This window comes from Branchiostoma floridae, chromosome 1 (genome assembly GCF_000003815.2).
Source record: "Branchiostoma floridae strain S238N-H82 chromosome 1, Bfl_VNyyK, whole genome shotgun sequence".
NCBI classification, from domain to species: domain Eukaryota; kingdom Metazoa; phylum Chordata; class Leptocardii; order Amphioxiformes; family Branchiostomatidae; genus Branchiostoma; species Branchiostoma floridae.
In genome coordinates this window covers 12,361,666-12,375,783 of record NC_049979.1, presented here as the reverse complement: position 1 = coordinate 12,375,783, position 14,118 = coordinate 12,361,666, and the positions used below count along the sequence as shown (strand labels likewise).

Genomic DNA, 14,118 nt, shown 5'->3' with positions numbered 1-14,118 from the left:
ATATATTCTTCAAAGCTGGCAGGAAACCCGGGTAAAATCTGAAAGTTTTACAGTTGCACGTTCAAGACAGGAGGAACCAGTCATCTCAAACTGGTGGGAAAATGTTGTTTCCAGACTGCCTTGAAAAAGAGGTGTAAAGGAGTCAGTTCAAGCTTGTCCTTCTTTGGGCCAAAGTCTCTTTTTTTTTGCTGTTTCAGCACAAACTGCAGTCAGCTCATTTTCCTTTGTACCTTTTAGCGTGCACAGAATGAAGTAGAAGATGTGAAGTCTTATTTTCCGTATCCATCCAATTTGTATTCAAAACAGTCTGCAATGTTGGTAAAGTATAGAAGGATGAGCCAAGGAAGTACTTATGATTCGTTCAGTTCGGCTCCCACAGTTATGGCTACGAAGGACAGGGATAGAAAATGAAAAGTAACAACAGTCTGTGAAAGTTTCTCTTCATGCCTTCACAGAGTTGTTTCACTTCAGTGTTTAAGATGTTGCTCATGGGAAAAGAGTTGAGTGAGAACTCAGTTTCCTTTACAAATATCCTGAAATGTCCCAAAAGATTTGCCTCTTTCTTGAAAGGAGACATCAACACCCTCTTGCTGACAGAAATATTCCCTGGCTGCAACATGCAGCCTTGTAAGTGGCAGCGATGCTTGTCTTCACTCCTGATGATGGACGGGGCATGAAATCATAGGTTCCTGTCTTTGAATGGGAGATTAGGGGATATCCTTCCCACTGGTAGATACCTGCCCTCCCCCTGGAAAGATGAGGAAGACAGGAGAAACCCCATGTGAGGAAGTGAAGACTGGGGGAGGACATGTTTAGTCTGCAGGGCCTTCATTACACCACCTTCCTCCTCCCATAGGCCTTCCAGCACACCTGATATGGGGAAGAAGGAAAAACCTTACATTGTCAATTGTCACACGTTTGAGGTAGCTGAAACCACTGGCAGAAAAAAATGGGGGGAAACAAGTGTCAAAGGTGCCTTGAACCCCCTCTGAATGCCCTTGACTGCTGACAGGGTCATGTTCTTTTTATACTGACCAGGTGCTGCAGGGTCTCCTGTTGACAATTTAGTGGCAATCACACTCATTGGATTAAGAGTTTCTCAGAAGTTGCTCCAAACTTCTGAACAGCAAGTGTGTGTATTCTCATCTTTCCCCTTGAGCTTGTTTTCCACCCCTGTGTACTTGAACTTGGGCCAAGTAGCAGTAATCAAATTTGTCTCCTTGGCACAGATCAAAGTGGAGAGGAGAGGTCTGTTTTGATACCTGCCCTCTCTCCCGGGTTCCTGTGTTCAGGGGAATATATTACAGGAAACGAGCCTATTTCCTGTTTTGCAGGTCACTTTCCTCTGGTAGTCACGTTTTGCGTCAGATTTATTGATAAAGAACTGAAAACAGCTCCTCTTGTGAAGACAGAATCATGATGCGTGGGACTGTTTTTGCACTTGTGGCTGTTAGCAATTACAGTTGCATAGACGATAAGGTACCACTGAGAACAGGTTTTTCTATATATAGCTTTTCTAAGCAGCAACAATCAGCCATTTACGTCATTCTGTAATCAGGGAAGAGTTGAACTTGGAACATCTGATCAGCGGGAAGGGAAATAAGCATCATAGAATACACTAGCAGCATTCCTTAAAAGTATAATACTTCTCAACTGTTTTGCAACAGTGAGCCATCAATTTATAATGTTGCTTTTTGAAATTTATAATCGGATAAACACTCATATAGCACAATTTGTTTAACGTTGTAAGCTAGAACATGCGACACATTTAACGGTCTTCTAACTTCCATAATTAAGTATCATGGTACTAATTGAAGAATTTACAAGAGAGCATTGAGTTTAAGTTGATTGAGACAAACTGTCACTATTTATCCTTGTAATATGAGTAGACTTTTATTGTGCGTTGGTGGTATGTCCTGCCAGGTGAACTTGACAGAGACATTGTATAACTTTTGGCAAGTGAATGATGTGCACGTAGGTAAGCTTTGAATGTGGAAATTAAACAGTCAAACCTGTCTATAGTGACCACTTGAGAGACTTGAAGAAAATGGTCTCAGTAGCCAAGTGGTCTCTATAATGCTTGGTTCAATGGGGGAGAGAGTAAGATAGAGGTTTGACCCTATCAAAAGAATTTTTAAAAACTTTGGAGATTCCAAGTAGCTTTCCTTTCCTTTGCATAATGGCTCAAGGTCAAACAGAATTGTTAATTTGACTACGAGTATAGACAGGTGCTATATTGTCTATTAAAAGCCATCTTATTCTCATGATATATATGGAGGCAACCAAATTTGGCGTAGTATTTAGGACATTCTTCCAAACTCAGTATAAAGCATTGTTGGGACCCCATGCAGAACCTCCAACATGGGGGAGGTGTGCATCAACACTCTAAATTCAGTAAGTGTAAGGCAACAGCAGTAGGTTGGCTTTGCTTCATGCTAAATTTAAACACCAGTTGAATGTTACATTAAAGTGAGCTGTCCAACTACAAATGATCTGGACCGGAAATGGCAAATTATGCTCTACGTAAAAGTCCCCATGTCTGCTAATGGACAGGTGAACTTGACAGCTACCTTGTGTAACCAGGGGCGGCGTCAGACCAGGCACGTAAGCTGTAAATATGCTGCAGCATCCCACCCATAGTGGCACCTCCATTGTGTCAAGTGGGGGCGACATGCACTGTACAGGTCTTACCTCTGGCGCCAACACGTTCTGTTTTGTTTATGGAGATTTTCGAGGGAAGATTTTTTTAGTCCGTGCCAACATTTTCAGGTTTCAAGCTAAGAAGACATCAAAAGTTAGAGGGCTTTGTTCATAAAAGGAGAAGAAGTAGGGTTTAGGGTAGCTGTATATTTGAGCATTCGAGTCTTTGTGTGGAGGATTTGGAGCTAAGTACGAAGGATAGCCTTTTTTCTCATGCTGGAAATGAGGGAAAGAACAGTGCAGGATGAGAAGTTTGCAGACTGCCAGACTGTCAAAAGTCGTGAGACAGTCAGGGTTGGACAAGTCCACTAGCCCTTTTTGTCCAGGGCTAGTGAAAGTGCTGATAGGGCAAGTGCATATCCTGCCCCACTTGTCCAATTGGGCAAGTAAGATTTTGAGTGAGATTTTGATATACTTGTAATAAGAATTCCATTACTGGAACTGAAAATGCATATAATGGTGACATTCGAATTTTGGGCAAGTGAAAAATTGGTTTGGGCAAGTAGATTTATGTACTTTGCCTAGGACAAGTGAATTTAAGAAGACTTGTCCAACCAGCAGAGACTGCCAGACTGTCGATAGTTGTGGGACAGTACAAGAGCCTGTAATGCCCGCTCCAGTGTGGACGTTTTGTTTCCCCTTGTTGCCCAGCGATCAGCTAGAGCTGATGCCAAAAGGGATCACTTCCTGTAAGCAGTGCTTTGCCATCACTCTGGAAGTGTCCGCGTGTTGAGACAACACCAGCCAGAAATGCCGAGGATACATAGCTGACATACCACACTCTCACTTTCACAGTAACTGTTACAGTTCACCAGAGAGAATGCTGTGGTAGCATCGTTTAACCTAGCCTCTACCAGACTTTGGCTGAAGAGACAGATAACATGCCAGAATAGCCTTGGAGAACAGCATGCAGTCTTTAGCACCTAGCTACCTAGCTAGTTCCTTTGTTGACCTAGCTAGTTCCTTTGTTGGAATCATTTAGCCTCTACCAGGCTCCACAGGTCACTGGAAAAATAGTAGAAATTGTCCGAGGAGTACAGTTTGTGACCTCTAACTCCTCTGTCATGTTATCTGTCTATTTGGCCAATTTCTACTATTTTCGAGCAACCTGTGGAGCCTGGTAGAGGCTAAGAATGATCGATGGATTTACTTTTATATACAGTTTGTAATAAAAGGCTTCTACTGACAAACTCCTGACTGACGTCGCAAACTGTACTCCGAGGCTGGCTAACTCCTCTGGCATGTTATCCTTCTGATTTTGCCAATTAGAAACTACTTTATCATTGACCTATGCAGTCTGGTATAGACTACATTTCACCCTCAAACATAAACCTGCTCGATGTGACTCTCAGCTGGAAACTGATCCATGTATTGATCATATGTAAAATCCTTTTTTTTTCCCTCCCTGTACAGAAATACGCAGAGCGTGCTGTGCACAAGGTGCTGTCTCTGATGATTCGTCGTGGAGAGATTCAGTACCGGATGCAGAGGAAGATGCTCTATAGGATCAAGTAACTGCCAATCTCAACATCGCAAGCACCCAAATCCAACCCCCCATCTCCAGTCAGCCAGTAGAATATTGTGAAATCCTATCACATCTATCAGAGTCTCGTACAGTTGGATAGATACACAGACCCCATGTGGTCTGGAGCCGGGAAGATATAGCTACTTTGGGCATTCCTCAGAGCCACGACACCACAGCACAAGCAACCAGCCATCGCCTCCCTGTTTGTTTGTACAGTTCCAACACCGACAAAGTGATAGTTCCAAAGCTCCAGTCCATGCGTCCCATTCCCATCTGAACGGTAGTGGCACACACCGCGAAGGCCGAGCAGATCCAAGGGCATGTCTGTGCCGAAGCAACAGTCCTGTAAAGCCATGTGCGGCAGTACCCGTGACACTCCAGTCTTTTATATCAGCCGCCGCGTGCCCTCGAATAACGCAGAGCGATGACCGTCAGATGGAGGACAATTCTGATTTGTTGACTGTAAACATCGGACGGGGTCGCCATCAAAGAAATCGGCGGCTCTCGTCTTTATCTAAGACGATGTTCTCTGACAGCTTTGCTCCCCTGCAGACTCACTATACATGCAAATCCAGGTCCCCTGCAGGGGAGCCCAGCTGAGAGCATTCCCTTGATGTTCCCTATTCCAAGAAAGAGGTCCCTCGCTTCACAGACTGTTGCTCCGGCCTAGCGTGCTGCTTGCTTTTGTTCTCCTTTCTCTATCAAATTTCTAGGGAGGCGAACTTTTTCTACAATGAAGCTATTAAGCGTGAAAGAGAATTGTGTCAGAATTTGTGATCTATTATCCTTAGATAAGTTTAGGAGAACATTTTATACATAGGTTACCTTTGATTCGAGTTATAAAGATGTATATAACGTTGACAGGCGGAGAAAGGGTCTCTGTTTTCCCGGTCACGACTGTGCATATTGGCCACCTTTTTATGTGTCAGTCATGCTACACAGTTGGGAGGGGAGATAGCAGTGTTTCTGTGTGTTGAGAAAACAGAGGTACAGAGGAGCATTATTTAAGCAGCTACTTGTGGACGCCGTAATCCTCCCTCTGGAAACACATCCTCACATTAAGAGTGCTATTATGCTTGTTGATCTATTAGCTTCCTGAATGACTTGCTTTCTTTTCCGATCTGCGGCAGGCTCTGCTCACTTGATAAATCGATGAGCACACAAAGCTAGTGTTGTTTGCGTGGAAGGGGAGAAGGCTTTAATTTCGGTGACATGTCGGGGGTCGGGTTGCGCCTTTATTACCTGAACACTGTGACATCGTGTCTATTGTGTGCCGACAGAGGCACATAGTAGTACTATAACTACCCTACGACTCACCTGTCGAATCTAACCTGTCGGCTTTGCTGTTTTTTGTGTAATATTATGATAATGATTAAAAGATGTACTGTGCATTGTATAACTGGCTCTGTTGTTTATTTCTGTGTGATAGTAGTGTACTGTTGTCTGAAGAGGGCAGCATGACATGACACTGAATATGGGTAACGCATCCCTTGATGTGACCGTCAGGAGGAGTTGCGATGGCGTCAGCTGGGGTTCCCATCTTCGCCCATAATCCCCGCCTACGTAATGCACCCGTTCTTGTTTCACGCGCACACAAGCCCCTCCTTGTTAGCAGGCTTTACCTCGGTAAACACTGTACCGGCACTTGAGAGTGCTAATGCTCTACTAACCCTGGGCAAGTCGGTCACCTGAACACAAACGCATTAAAGACCCCATCCTCAATACTTGGTCCATGATGCTTCAATTATAGTTACCCCCTTTGTCTTAGTCACTATGGGACTTGGAAACACAACGCAGTTCCTTGAATTCTGTGAAACGCACCTGTTTCTATCACAAGTTGTGATCTGAAAGAAAGAAGCAAGCCAGCTTTGAGGTTACTCTCGCTTGTTTGTAGAACTAATGGCATATTTAGCCTGTGGTCTGCCACAGATAAGCAGTAAAATGAGGGAACCATCTGCATTGTTTACAAACACAATAAACACTTGCAAACACAATAAACAACTTAGGCTGTGATTGGGAGGCTGAACAACCGACAGGTGTAACAATGAGTTTTCTTCTGTTGTAGCTTCCTTTAAGTTGTGTAACCTGCGTCTCACCTGTTAAAAGTTCTGAAAATACATGTAAATTTAAGAACTGTTTGTCGAGGCACTTTTGTGAAGTGTTTGTTCGTCCCGGTTGCAACAGGAGTCAAGGTGAGCCAGCCGCATGGGCTGAACTTTCCTCGTCCCGAGAGTTAACCATTACGGCTTGTCGCTGTCACATTCAGAACAAAGAAGCCTGACTAATCAAGCTGAAACGGAAGAAAAGCACCTTTGTGGCCGGCGCCCCCCTCCTGTTTGCTCAAAGATCACTGCAGTTTATCCAAATGACCTCCCTATTTACTCCGTATAGGATGATGTTTACCGTACCAAGACCTATTGTTGATGCAGACCTCTTCCTTTTCGCACCTTTGTCGGCCCCATGCCGGAGGGGTCGCTCTTGTTATCCTGGAGGGGTTAATGACATGTTTGGGGACACACTGCCCACAATATTGATGGGCAGGCTCCAACAATCGCGGTGAAAAAACAACCAATGTTAGCAGGGTCTTTTGTAACAGTTGATTAATACCTGGGCAAAAGGGCAGCCAGGTGAGTGCTACATGCACACACCTGGGGGTTCTTGTGACCCAACAGGTGCATGGCCCACCTGCCAGGCTATTTCACACCTGTGCTGATCTGGGAAGATGGAGAGATCGAGGCAGTGAGCTGGGATCCACTTCTGTCATCACCTGCAAGTTGACACAGGTGCTGCAGGTGTCGGATGCTGCAAATTACAGATCGGTCTCCGCTTCGCTGACTTGACTTACCAGGGGAGCTGGCAACACCTACCTGGTCTCCAAGCAGGTTTCGGCTCAGTGTTTTGCACTTGTCCCAATTTTTAGGCATCTGTCTTTTATTGGAGAGGGAAAAAAAAGGAAAAGGTGGACCACTTGAAACATGTAGAAGATGCCTCAAAGTCATGCATAGAATTCTTAGCTGAAGCCCACATCTACCAAGTCAATCACAGTGTCCACTTTTACAACAAGTTTGAATAGCTGTGAAGGGGAGGGAAAAAGCATTGCCCTATGTGTCGAGTTTGAATGCAAGATCCCTTCGACACTGCCTATACATGCCTGAAAAACATGGAGACATGAATAACTTTACAATGGTCATCCGACTCATCCCTGGGTAGCATTTCAAATGCATTTAGTCCAATTAACAATCTTAAACATATCAGTGAATGATGATAGTAATGATGATGATAACACATAAGCTTGACGATTTTGCCAAGACCTGGCCATACGCCAAATGTCATTACCATCTTCCCCAAAACTACTTTTGAGTCAGACCTTTCATACAAATACTTGTACCTGAAAACACAGCCACCTCCATCACAAAGCTGCTAGTCTCCAAGTGTAAGGTTTCACACATACATTTCTTGTAGTGCACCTTTGAACTATTCGACTCCTGTAGAAGTTGTAATATAAGAAAGACGTACTGAATGTGAAAAAATGCCTTAAAGAGACTGAGCCATACCTTACATCTGCTTGGAGATAAGCACTTGACCAGTGCAGGTTTATATACCTGTTGCGAACTGTATCTCCTATGTATTTTGCTTTACGGTTTACCCTTACCTCTTCCCTCATGACCCCAATAGTGAACAGCGGCCTGCAGGCCGATTTGAGCTTCTCGTTCAAACAAACAAACTGCCCATTGGACAGGAGATGGGGACCTGGCACACCACATCCTCCCCATATCTGATCGTGTAAGCTCCTGTAATAGATTTAATGAGCTTATCTCAAATAGTTGATACAGCAGTTATCCGCTAAGACCCTCATTAAGGTGTACTGTTTCAGTGGTGGCCAGCTTTAACCACACTAAGCCCTTATAGATCCATGACGCATGCCCAACTGCTTCCGTCCTTATTAATTTGTAAGAGGGAATCTCGGATGATGTCCAAGCAGATTTTAGAGGCAAATGTCGTTCAACTTTCCTGTAGTTCCCAATTTCTGTTATGAACAGACAGTTTGTAACAGAAACGGACTGCGAGAAAAAAAGTAGCGACTTTCCTTCCTAATATCTGCTAGGACACTAGCCGCTATTCCCTGCAATGCATGTACATGTAACGAAGACAGTAAAGGAGCCCGGGCACAAACGTACTCGAGGGATGGCGCGCAGGCTATCCACTGCGCAGAGAAATCTTGGGTAGCTGCGAGTTGAATTGAGTACGCATCGTGACGTTTTGTCTGTGTGCTACAATGTTTTCTATCTATATAGTTATGGAATTGAAACTGGTCTCATTGCAAGTTGCTAAATACGCACATTTCACGTGACAGTTGAAACTGTACACATGGTTCTTATGTATCTTGATTTCTGTAATAGCTTTGATGATAACACTGTTTAATCACTTAAACCTTAATTAGGATATTGAAATCTCGGTGTCTTTTGATCAACCACGTTGCGACTTAACATGCTGTGTTTTTGCCAAAAACATTCAGGTGTAATAACCATGAAGACGTGAGCCAACTGCCTCGCTTCAGAAATAACCGCGTTTCTCAGAACTTGTTCTCCAATCAGCATTCCCATACGTCCAGGTCATCTTCGCGTGAAGCTAAACCGATCAGGCACCTTTCAAGTAAATTTCTTTAACCGTATATCCTTCTCAATTCTTGGAACTGCATGTATTTATATAAGTTCCTTTTTTTACGTCCATTGCTAGCAAGGTCCGTCGTGACATTACGTACATGAGATCACGGAACCGCTGACAGGAAGACAGTTGAGAATCTCCAAGCAGATGTACGGTTCCGGCTCAGTCAGAGTGTACGCGTGTTTAGTACATGTACGTCCGTGTAGCAGAAGTTGTAGAACACATCTTAAACTCTTTGCCTCCTCCTTTTTCTGCTGGCATTGCACATAGGGCATGAATGTGAGGTTTATTGACACTTGGTACATTGCAGCTAAAAGCTGAATTATTTGCAATATTTTATAAAGCACGAGCATGGAAAAGTACAAGCGCATGGTGACATACATTTATAAGCATCGTTGTGACTGCAAAATGCGCTATGCAATTTCCGTACAGTATAGAGCTAGACTGAACTTAGAACTGAGAAAAAAAAGGAGACGCCCTGCTAGAACGACTTATTAAATGCTGCACTGCTTTAAAACACGTATCAAACACCGAAACTATAGGCCGGACCCTCGCACATTATACACTGTAACTTGTTTTGAATGCAAAACAATACAACAAAACGGTAGCTTGATGTAAATTGGCATCTGCGTCTTGTCCACTTGAGGTTTTAAAAAATACGCGGTGATTGAAGAGTCAATTAAAAGATTACCTAATCACTTCTTCTCTTAATTACAGTTTCAACAAACCACCACTCCATCCGTCACCACTCCGACATCAGGTAGCATGATTTAGGGTTGTGTGTTTAATAAGAGATCACCCGAACCGCCTAATGAACCCACTGGTGACAATTAGAGCCAAGGGCTACTGTCCCCTTCACAACTTGGAAACTTCAAAGCGTGAATTGCCGACTTGAAGGGAACAACTGAAATAAATGTTTATACGTTTAGATAGCGCTGAATGTGTATTGTAACTGCCGACTTCAGGCGACGATGTAGTTCGAACAGAGGTGGTCCGTAAGTACCGCAGTAGCTCCAAAGGGTCAAACGTTTAACTCAAAAGGTCTGAAGATCATGAAGAAAAGGGACTTTTCACCTCAAGGATGGGGAATGTTCAATTATGATGGGGAACGCTCGTTTGTATTTTCTCGAGCAAATCGGGTGGCTCATTCTTGCCTTTGTAAGTCTTAAGGCACTGTCTCGGCTAACCACTTTTGTACAGAAAGGACGTAACAACGTCGTGCAAGCAAAGAAAAATTGTCTTCTCTTGTCTCGCCTTTGATGGTTGCGGGCAAAAAGTAAAGTAGCCAAAGGGGGGGGGGTTCTTAGAGGAGTCGATGGGCTCCATCCAAGGTGTGCTAACCCCTGTTTCAAATGGTCGACAGACTCATCTGACAGTTTATAAGTATCCTGTTTCTCAGCAACCAAAGGAGGGCAGTCGAGATTCAAAACAAGCTGACGTCGCGACCTTACATCTGCTTGGAGCTAGCCTGTTAACGTTTACAGTGTACTATAAATGAGTATAGCTGATGACGGGCATCGTGACCGACGGGATTGTAAACTGAGAAATTTTCGCGATACTCGGTTTTTTAAAGTTCGCGGTTTCCGCTTTGACATCTCGACGCGAACCCATCACGCGTCGAACGTGTGTAACGTTACTTATCAGTCCAGTTTTGTTACCGCGGATGTTTAACCCGCGGACTCAAAGATACTGCAGACTTTAGCTTATGGCAGCGCCGCGACCTTAATGACCTTACAGTATTCATCATGACGCCGGAAGGCTTGCTGCGTCACAGGGTTAACCGTGACCTCACTCAGATGAAGGTCGTTGACACTGACGTCACTGAGCTGCAGACTGCACGCTATTCGCACCGGTTATTTAACCATTCTGCCCTCTTCCTTTTCTTTTCCGTGCCTTAAATTTACACAAGTCCTTGTCATGTGGTATTTGCTTCCTTCCTTTCCAATTTTTACCCCTTGTCAGCCAGCAAAAGAAGTCTATTTTGAGACCTTTTCTCTAACTTTCTCTGTAGACTGCCTTTTTCTTCGTGGTTGGACTTTTCTTTGGCTGTTTTCTGCATGTGTCATGGGGCATAGTTGTTTTACTAGTATTCGCACGCTTCCATCAGTTTGGGGGTTCCCAAAGGATGTCATCCGTGTATTGAAATCAAAACCGATGTGACATTGCAACCAGGAAATTTCAAATAATCAGAAATCCAATCAGAAAACTAGCCAAGGAAAGCGCCCAGCTACGAAGCCCGTTATACATGTTGTACAGGAGGCTGAATCCGACCTAAATCAGCACCCTTAATCCCCAGCAGCGTCACTGCGGATGTTTTTGTAAATGTTAAATCTCCTAATCCACCTTACGGGGACGATCCTTTTACTTCCAGGGTTAAGCACCGCCCTGGGAGAAGCCGCGGACTAGAGCTACATTTACCCCAGGACGTTTATTAACTTTATATGTAAAGCGTCCTTGGTACATGTTTACTTTACCAGCGAAGTTGTTACCTCCACGGTAAATGGTGGTATTGTTTTTGGTGTGTGTGTGTGTGTGTGTGTGTGTGTGTGTGTGTGTGTGTGTGTGTGTGTGTGTGTGTGTGTGTGCGTGTGTGTGTGTGCGTGCGTGCGTGCGTGTGTGGTGTGTGTGGTGTGTGGTGGGGGATTGCGTAATACATCGTTGACGTTGTCCAGAGTTTCATTCAAAGCTTTTGTCACACCTTCAGGACCTTCGGCCACTTAGCCCCCGGCCCTTGACTCAACAAGGTTGGCACTAAGCTAGGGGCAGCCTGGAAACCACCCTATTCTAGCAGCAGTTCGCTCCTCAGTCAGAGTGCATCTAAGGAGCACATGGAACTTCAAATTTGGGTTGTCAACAGTTACATACTCGGCTGAATTGAAGCAGACCACAACCATGGTCTGGAGAAGGTCGCGAGGCCATGGTCATGCTCATGTGTGACAGGGCAAAGTGTCAGCAGAGCTTTTTAGTGGGTTCTCGGTGATCTCTAAGCAAAGGTTGATGGGGAAAATCATGACCTTTTCTTATGTGCCTTCTTTTTCTGTTACGATTTTCCCCATCAACCTCTGGTTGGAGAGTAGGTTTTCTGGTCTGGCTGACCCCCTCGGAGAAAGAGCCATCTTGGTGAATCGCCCCTTTGTGGCGGCTGTGTCAGTGGTACGATTACCGGTGTCCTGTGGCGAGGCTGTTGTACCGAGGCTTCCACCTGTCCTTTCATCTCGCGCTGGTTACCGCGAGAACTGAGACCGTCTTCTGTTCGCTAGTGCCACGGGTGCTTTACGGTAAATCCAGGTGGAAAACAAGAACGTTTGTATCATCAACCGACTGTAAACTGACTAATATCACCCAAACCAATCCAAACGTTTCATACTCCGCTGTCAACAGAAAATTCAAAGTCGGAACAGAATTGTAGAGGTAGAAAGTTGTTGTTCCACTTTTCTCGATATATCATTTAGCTCTTCCATCTGTTGACTATTTGTAATACTTGCCTACACTAGACACAGTTTTATGTTGACTTTTAAGTATCCCGCTAACAATGATGTAATAAAGGTTTTGTAAAATATAGTCATTTTCGCTGGAACTTGATTTTGCGGTTTTACTCATGTTTTTGCAACATTGCAGTGCACAATTGTACCTCTTCGTCTTCATGTTGCAAGACACGTGTAAAACATTGAGCCCGATTGTTACATCTGCTTGGAGATTAGGTTCGACTCTGGGTTCGACCCAAGGAAGTGTCTCACGCCCAACCGAACAGGTGTTCCTTGCGTCAGAGTTTGTATCCCGCTTAATCACAGTAATTAATAAAAATCACAGTGGGGATTATTGCGTGAGAACATAGTCCCCGATCGCTTCCTGAATTGATCCTATCTTTCCGATTGACTTTGAACTTGCCGGGGTCAGGAGTATTCCAAGAAAGTCGGTCTTGTTTCGGAAGGTCTCTATCCCCCAAACCGCGCGGTACCCGTCCCTCTGCAGCATCGTCTGTGGCTCCCAGGAAACTCCCCACCGCAACACCTGTTCACCTCCCGCCGTAAATACTGTCTGCTGTTGCCACAACAATCCCACACACCTTACATGTCGCATGGCAAGCTACAGATAGAATCTCTCCTCGATGTTGGAAAGTAGAAAAGTAGAAAAGTTGTGAGCGTATTTTTCCCTCTTCCTTAGCAACAGGCGACGGTCTCTAAAAATAGAACATCAAGTTCGTCAAGCTTTGTCACGATGCAGCAATCCGGTTGGAGCTGGCGACCGGCCGACTGTTTGGGTATATTTTTACAGGCTGTGATTTGCAGGCGGGCAGGACTCCAGTAGATAGTCCCCCGAGCTTGTCACGACAGATTAAAGCTGAAGAATGATTGCACTTGACCGCTGCGCAACAGGTTCGGCCCAGTTATGGGGATGTTACAGTTCAGGCGAGCGGATGCACCCCTCACAGATGGCTCTGCGCCAAGCTCTTCAAGCAGATGTTTCGGGTGTAAAACGATAAAGGTTTTCTGACATTCCTTCACCCCAGATATTGCATTGACAGTCGTCAAGTTCTGATGCATGCACCGCTTGTAAATGTCTTTTCATTACTTATCTCCAGGTTGGCATTAGATTTTGATTGAATAAAGAAGAAATACATTCCCTGTTTGCAGAGCCAAGGGATGATTTGGTGAAGTACTTTCAAAAAAGGCGATCGATCAGAAAACTTAACCATTTTGTAACTGGTTTGCATGTTTGTTTGTTTGTTTGTTTAAACCTCTCTTCATTAATACGAAGCTCAAATCAACACGCAGGCCGCTTTTCATTGACAAGCTGTAACAAAGATACAGACAGATGATTCAAGTCCTATTAAATCTACAAACATGGAGGATGAAAGTTGAGATAAGGTCCATGTCCATTCATGCTGGTTATTACTTTCGCCAAGAAGGATATGCTTTTGGTAGCGGGCGCTTGTGGCTGTATTTGTAATTAAACTCCAGCAAAACTCCAGAAGCTATGAATGGGTTGATGTGAAATTTAGTACGCTATGCGCTACTAAGTCTTGTGTCTTGTTTCTGCTTATTTTCCACCCCAACATCTGCTCGGAGATGGCTCTGTGCCCGGTTTCCCGCTGCATTACGCTTGACCCGACACGTCAGCCAGCCGCCTGATTGGACGAACGGAGGCTTCGCTAAATGCGAGATATGGTTGTTTGAGTGCTAAAGATGCATGACTAAACTGCTCCTTCTTCATTCAGCACGCCCGTA

General features: G+C 44.5%; 1 protein-coding gene across 1 annotated transcript in view; it reads left to right on the top strand.

The window, feature by feature from the left end:
- The window catches only part of LOC118429900 (DNA replication licensing factor mcm5-like), a 33,990-nt gene extending 28,366 nt beyond the window's left edge, over positions 1-5,624 (top strand). Inside the window, exon 19 of the mRNA XM_035840531.1 lies at positions 4,114-5,624. Within this exon, the coding sequence (XP_035696424.1) occupies positions 4,114-4,215 (102 nt within the window). The 3' untranslated portion in view covers positions 4,216-5,624. The remainder of the gene's footprint in view (positions 1-4,113) is intronic.
- Positions 5,625-14,118: the final 8,494 nt, after the last annotated feature.